The sequence below is a fragment of the Polistes canadensis genome, unplaced genomic scaffold (assembly GCF_001313835.1).
Source record: "Polistes canadensis isolate GaletaPanama2010 unplaced genomic scaffold, ASM131383v1 scaffold_434, whole genome shotgun sequence".
NCBI classification, from domain to species: Eukaryota; Metazoa; Arthropoda; class Insecta; order Hymenoptera; family Vespidae; genus Polistes; species Polistes canadensis.
In genome coordinates, this window is record NW_014569981.1 from 48106 (window position 1) to 55236 (window position 7131).

Genomic DNA, 7131 nt, shown 5'->3' on the forward strand with positions numbered 1-7131 from the left:
AAAAAAAAGCTATCATCTTTATTATTATTATTATTATTATTATTATTAGTTTTTATCTATTACTATTACTATATTTTAATATTAAGCGAAACTTTAAACGTATAAAGTTATAGTTAGTTAGTTAGTTAGTTAGTTAGTTAGGTGGTTCGGCTTGCCGAAAAATCGGTGCGAGAGTGCGTTTGAAAATGAAAAATAAAATAAAATAAAATAAATAAAAGTAAATGATAAGTAAACGCAATCGAATAAAATGACTATGACGTGGAAGTTATGTATTTTTAACTCGTCATCGTTTTACAACAAATTTGAACACGCGCATTCAACTTACATGGGGGAAAAAAAAAAAAAAGAAGAAGAAAAATCCTAATTGAAATATTGCGCATTAGCGTAGACAGTGTTCCTGTCGAGAATTATGTGTATACAGAATGTTTTGTAATACGTGTGAAATCAACTTCAAAAGTGGACAGGGGATACAAAAACTGAAAATAAACTGATTACATTAAAACTTGATTGAATTTAATAAACAAAACATGTGTGTCATCAACTAAGACAAGAATAATTTAGGAGACACAAAAAATATTGTTGAAAAATATTAACAGAGGATAATTATTTTCAATTTTTTCTATGAAGAAAATCTGATCAAATAGAAAACACATTTTTATGTTAATATTTTCATTGCTATTTGTATCCACTGTTCATTCCTTAAGTGGATTATCCCATGTATTACGAGACACCCTGTATATTACATTTCTCAACGTATTCTCTATATTTTCTAAATAAAAGAAAAGTATATAAAAAAAAAAAAACGAACGAACAAACATGGTCTAGTAAGGGGGACGAAAAAAAGGGCACTTGCGATTTAACAAAAATGCAGATTAACTCGAAATTGAAAGAAAAAAAAAAACCTTTTTTATGCGACTTATCGAATAACAAACTTACACTCTACATTAGAGTGCAAAATCTAATGAAAATGAAAAACAATAAAAAAAAAATAAATAAAAAAATATATTAATAAATACATAAAAAAAAAAAAAAATTATTCGTCGTCAGAGTAGAACTGGAAGCAAATAAAATTTTTTACATTTAACTCTAAATTAACAATTCGAAAAAAAATATATATGCATCGTTTATGAATAAACCGAAAAATAATCTCGTGAAAGTAAAAAAAAAGAAAAAAATTAAATTATTCAAAATCGAGTTCCGTTCGTCGCACTCATCGTTTACGCATTTAAAAATCACACACACACACATGTTTCACACGCATCGAGATATATATATAAAAAATAAAATTCATGTCACATGCGACGCACGTGTGTTGTTAAAAGTGCGTGCTCTTCGTATTTAAAAAAAAAAAAAAAAAAACCATAGTAACAAAAATATCGTCTCTTACTCTAAGTCATGTGCCTATGAAGAAAAAAAGAAAAAAGAAAAAAAAATACAAGAAGAAAAACGTACGTTAGATATTTAACAAACAAATAAAAAACTGAGTCCGTAGCGTTAATAAACACGTTGCATGAGTGCATATATATTACATGTAAAGCTTGCGTTTTCTCACATTTTCTTCACAAGAAAGGATGGCCCTTATAATATTTAAAAAAAAAAAAAAAAATTAATGAGAATAAGAAGAAGAAAGTAGAAAAGAAAACTAAATGGGGAAATTTAAATAAACGAGCGCGCCATGATCTCTCGTAAAAATAAAATTCAATATAAAATTAAAATAAATCAAATAAAACTTCGACTCATATACCTTGGAAAAAAAAAAAAAAAAAAAAAAACGCACTATAATAAATGTGTATGAAACGCGTGTGAAAGAATAATGTATGAAAAGTAACGAGAATCAAGAAACAATCCGTCGAAATATTTCATTCCCCCCTCTACCCCCCCTTTATAAACAAATCTTCACCTTACAAATCATGTCTTTTTTTTTTTTTCTACGCCACATAGGAATCAAATGTTCATAGAAAAATATTCATATGTATACACATCACCACACATACACGAGTTGTATTCGAGTTAAATTCGCTTCCTTCGTGTAAAACATTTTATTTACCCTATTTATATATAGGTATATAGGATTAGCAATGCTTATGGGAATTAAAGAAAATAACCAAAAAAAAAAAATCGGTAAAACAGATGTTGACAATCTGTTTAAATGTTGAAGAAAACATACAAACAAACCTATACACATCATACACACACACAGACACAGGACACGTATTTTGATCATGATGCAGCGTTGTTGTTCCCACTGTGCAATGCATACCAATGTACATTATTTCTGTTGTATAAAGCACATTGCTTCCGCTAGTCCCTAAAGTTAAATAAACGCAAACCTATAAAAATGAAATTTCAATGAAATTTTAACTGATATTTTAACAAATATGATTTTATTATATTTCCGTGTTTATTTAGAACATTGTGAAAGATATTTTAGGATGATACAGTTTTCTCTCGTAAAATAACAAAACCTTCCAATACGCTGGACAATGGTTCGTACTCGTCTAACAATAACTCGGCCCTTTCGTTGTGCGTTAAAAGGGTTGGAGTTGTGTGAACGTTACCACCGGCTATGGATTTAGGATTACCAGCTTTGCCAACTATGTCTACCGCTTGGCCAACTCTGACAGAAACGGGAAGTATCTACGATTATAAAAATAAATCATTCAAAAATTCAACTCAAAAATATAATTATATAATAATATTATTTGGATATAACCTTGAGATTTGTATCCAGTGTGACCAACCATCTTGGTTCTATAGCAGTAGCTAAACAATACATCAAGTAATGGGATTTATCCAATATCAAATTTCTACAATCCAAACATGCAACAAGGACCACCAACAATCCAGCCAATGCCGTTTGATCTAAAATTCTTGATGCATAATGCAACGGTGATAAAGATAATGTACCCTAAAGTAATGAAACGTTTGCGTTAGATATAATATTAAGAAACTTGTGTATAATAGAACACATTTTCAACAATTTCATTTACTTTTCCTAAATGAACGAGACCTTGTGATATTCTAACGAGGAATAAATGTGATGGATTTTTGGCATGATAAGCAGCTAATTGTCTAAGCATGGTTGCTAATCGTGCGTTGTTGCTACCAGCACCAACCAATCCTAATGCTAATATTGCATTATGAGCAACGTCTACGTCATTGTCGTGACTGTATTTGTTTAAAATGTCTATCAATGCTGGTTCTGGATTTGAAAGTGACGAAAGGGCCATTGCTAAGGGCACTGCACGTCTTGCTTGTGTCGGACCATATCGTCCTACCTGTTTACAAAAATTATTATTTATAGTTGGTTGGTTTTTTTTGTCTTTATTTATTGTTGAGATTTACCTGTCCAAAGATTCGTGAATTTTCTTTGCCTTCACCTAATCCAACCACTCCTACACCGAGTGATGCTATTGCTTGTGACATCCCAATTTCTCTATTTTTTTTGTTTTTGTTTTAGTAAATTTAAAGATAAATTTGTAAGTTTGTTAATGTATTTATTAATAATGTATAATAACTAATTCTAATATGGAATAACAGATCGTAAAACAATTTGATTATTATTGACCGAATATATTGTTGTATTCCAAATTAGTTGAAATATTTCTACCTCGAATTAGGTGTCTTGTTATTTGTTTGAGTATCATCAGCCGATTGATTAGACCCCGTACGTTTACCATGATTGCAACAACTAGCGACAGGAGTCGTAATTGGTGTACCATAAATACTGTCCTTCCCGTTAACGGGTTCCGAACAAATCCTTAAAAGTTCTTGGACGATTAAAACGTCACCAGTTCCAGCGTATGCGCAAATCTGGATTAATCGAAATGATTTTTCTCTTTTTTTATTGAATAAAATGTAAAAATAAATTTTGATTAAACCTGTAACATTGTTTGACAAGCAAGCCTATACGGTTCCGGTAAAACTTCTAATGCAGCTGATGGCGTATCAATAACGTCGCGACAACCCATGTAAAGTATTCCCAAGGCTAACGATAAAAACCTGTTTAAAAGATTCCTGTTTACGTGTGTTTATTATCGTTATTGAAATTAATTGGAAACTATTCATTTTTTTCTTCTTCTCTTTTTTTTTCTTTTTTTTTTTTTTGGTTTTTATATAAATGAACGTTATACAATGTAACCTGTAATGTGTATTGGCAAGTTCTTCTAATGTAAGTTCTAATAATTTCTGCAATATGATAGATGAAATATTAGAATTGGCTGTACCAACGTAAATCAAAGCTAAACCAATAGCCGACAATCCAATAATTTCCATCGTACCTACAAATAAATGATTAATAATTCATTATTCTCAATATATCGAATTCGATTAATAATTCCCCTTCCAAAAAAAATGTTACTTCGTTTATCATTCAATGCAGATATGAATAATTCCCCAATAACGGATCGTTGCGATCCGGCATAAGCCAAACTTAATCCTAAAATTGCACCAATTCGTAAAGTTAAATTGTCCGAGAGAACATAATCACTTAACAATGCCAAAGCCGGATCGCATTCATTTTTAACTCCACAGTTTACCAATCCGATTGCCAATAGGGCACCTGACTTAATGTAATCGTCATTGGTATAAAGATATCTAATTCAAATATAATATATTTTTATATTTCTATTCTGAGATTATAAGAGTTATAGCTTAGAATATAATATATGTTATAGTTCAAGTGGAAAATTCGGAATTATGAATAATGCCAAACAATAAATAAATAAAACCGGAGTATCATTCTATGGTAATTTCTATGAATTTAAATGTAATAATCTATGAGTCTAAATGTAATAATCTTCTACTATGATAAATAACAGTGGGCCCTCCTACATCAGGGTGTGTATTGTGTTGTGTGTGTATATGGGTTCTCTAAAATGCCTAGAAAAAGTCCGTAACAATTCTCTTATTTCATTGCTCATAATTTCGGCATTTCCCACTCGGACTATAACAAATATATAGTTCAGATTCACTTGTCGATTGGTACTAATCCACCATCCACGTCCCAAAGGTGTATCAATCCTAAGGATGCTGTTGCCGATAACATAGCGTGACCCTAAAACATTTAATATTCATGCACATACCCTATTTACTCATATCAAAGGGTAGCTAACAACCGAAGGATTAAATTGATAAATTAGGTTGACATTAATTTACCTTATTTTTGTATACCCAACAATCTTTAGTATTTGACATAAGTTTGTCTTCCCCAAATCCGGCATGAACAAATGCAGTAACGAAGCTTGCAGCTAAATTAGATCTGACAGAATCGTAATCGATATTTCGTCTGGTTCCAGTTTCCAACCATGTTTTATAAATATCTTCCGGAAGTTTAGGTTCCAATATATCCAATTCTCTCGCTAATATTTGAAAGTGTGGATTGACGTGTCCGTTGCTTAAAATATTTTCAATTTCATCCGCGTCATCGCCTTGATATTTATTTATTATTAAATGATTCTTAATAAAAAGAAATCAATTGTAAGATTGATGAGAGAGAGATAATCGAATGGATATAAGTTTATTATTACGATTAATAAGAATTATTTATACCTGTTGTCTTGCAATCAAAAATGCTAATTGTTTTCGTATTAAAGGATCAGGACACGTGGTGAGACACTTGAAAACCAATTCCGAATTGGCCAATTGTATTGCAATTAACATTGCTTTGCTATAATCACCGAATCTTATATACTGATCGTATACGAATTCTAGTATCTGTTGTTTTTCCATTTCTTCGCTAAAGTTAATATTAAATTAATAATAAAAAAAAAATACGTCAAAGAAATCAAAAAGATTTTGTTAGATAAAAGTATTTAATTGATTAATATCGATTAATTTAGAATACATGTCTAACGAATTCAAAAAAATATATATTCTTAATATAAATATATCACAAATAGTAAAATAAATATTATGTATTATAATATATCAAACAAACAAATTTAAAGAAATTTTGATTGAACAAGAATTATTAACTAACCTGTAAGCAGCGCAACTGGTTAAATAATGGCAAACTCTTAAAAAATTATTACAATCCAAATAATCGCGTAAAAAATGAATTTGATCAATTTCCAAACACAAGTCACAGGCTTGTATTTCGGCATTGTGTTTCATATTAAATTTAACGATACTTTCGATCAACGGTGTTAATCGTGACCTATGAGAAATTAATTATCCAATTGTTTAACAAAAAATATAACATCTTCTATTATTTGTATTTAATTTTATTCCTTTAAAAACCTGATATTATGTTCGTCCTTGATCGGTGCACTTGTCCATTCATCAACTATCTCAGTTTCTAATTGTCTAACATATTCGTGACCCCATTCACCGGGATTTTGAACCAAACCTTTTAAACAAAATTCCAAACATTCTCTTTTACCAATAATAGTCGATGAAGTTTCAGCTATAACCAATACGCTCAAAATTTCGGCCAACAATTTTTTAACATCCTTTCCCTTTATTTTATTATAAACTTCTTTCAATCGTGGATAATAATCTCGTAAATATTTCAATGGTTTCGGTACGGAGGTCATTGATGTGGTAGACGTTTGTATTAAAATTCTAAGATTAATCAATGCACGTATCATAGCATTCTCATCTTTACCCTTTTTTTTTTCAAATGAAAAACAAACAAACAATTAACGTGATTAATTAAACGTGATTAAAATAAATAATTGTTCACCATCAACACGTCAACCAGTTGCAACAAATCTTCTTGTAACCTCTTATCTTCGTCATTCTAATAATAAAAACAAATTTTTCATTGAAATAAAATGAAAAGGAAAAAGAAAAAAAAAGAAAACAAAAATAATAGGTGCGAGTAATAAATTGAAATAAATTAATTAGTTAATCGAACAGAGAGATTAGTTTTCTTTTTTTTACCATTTCATCTTTTTTATCCTTGCGAGAGGTAGCCATTTTGATATTGACTTTGATATTGAATGCAAAATCAATCGCAATGGCGTGTATAAATCAAATTTTAATTCAAACAAGTGTCACGTTTGATTTGTTTTTTTTTTCTTCTTCTTTCTTTTTTTTTTTTTTTCTTATTTTCCGGTTTTCTTCTTCGCAAGAGAAAAATCGATAAATGGGTAATAAAAAATAATGCATATTTTTTAAATTATTAAT

The 7131-nt window shown here is 29.7% G+C and overlaps 1 protein-coding gene across 1 annotated transcript; it reads right to left on the minus strand.

The window, feature by feature from the left end:
* Positions 1-846: 846 nt before the first annotated feature.
* On the minus strand, positions 847-6913 carry LOC106792458 (26S proteasome non-ATPase regulatory subunit 2-like). Its single transcript, XM_014758885.1, has 14 exons — positions 6886-6913; positions 6241-6742; positions 5981-6157; positions 5551-5737; positions 5158-5457; positions 4974-5056; positions 4361-4596; positions 4142-4280; positions 3882-4002; positions 3611-3813; positions 3346-3436; positions 2991-3278; positions 2714-2908; positions 847-2637 (listed from the first exon to the last, which is right to left on the minus strand). Exons 2-14 carry the CDS (start codon positions 6588-6590, stop codon positions 2428-2430), a joined length of 2580 nt encoding a protein of 859 aa, XP_014614371.1. The 5' UTR covers positions 6591-6742; positions 6886-6913; the 3' UTR covers positions 847-2427.
* Between the last annotated feature and the right edge of the window lie 218 nt (positions 6914-7131).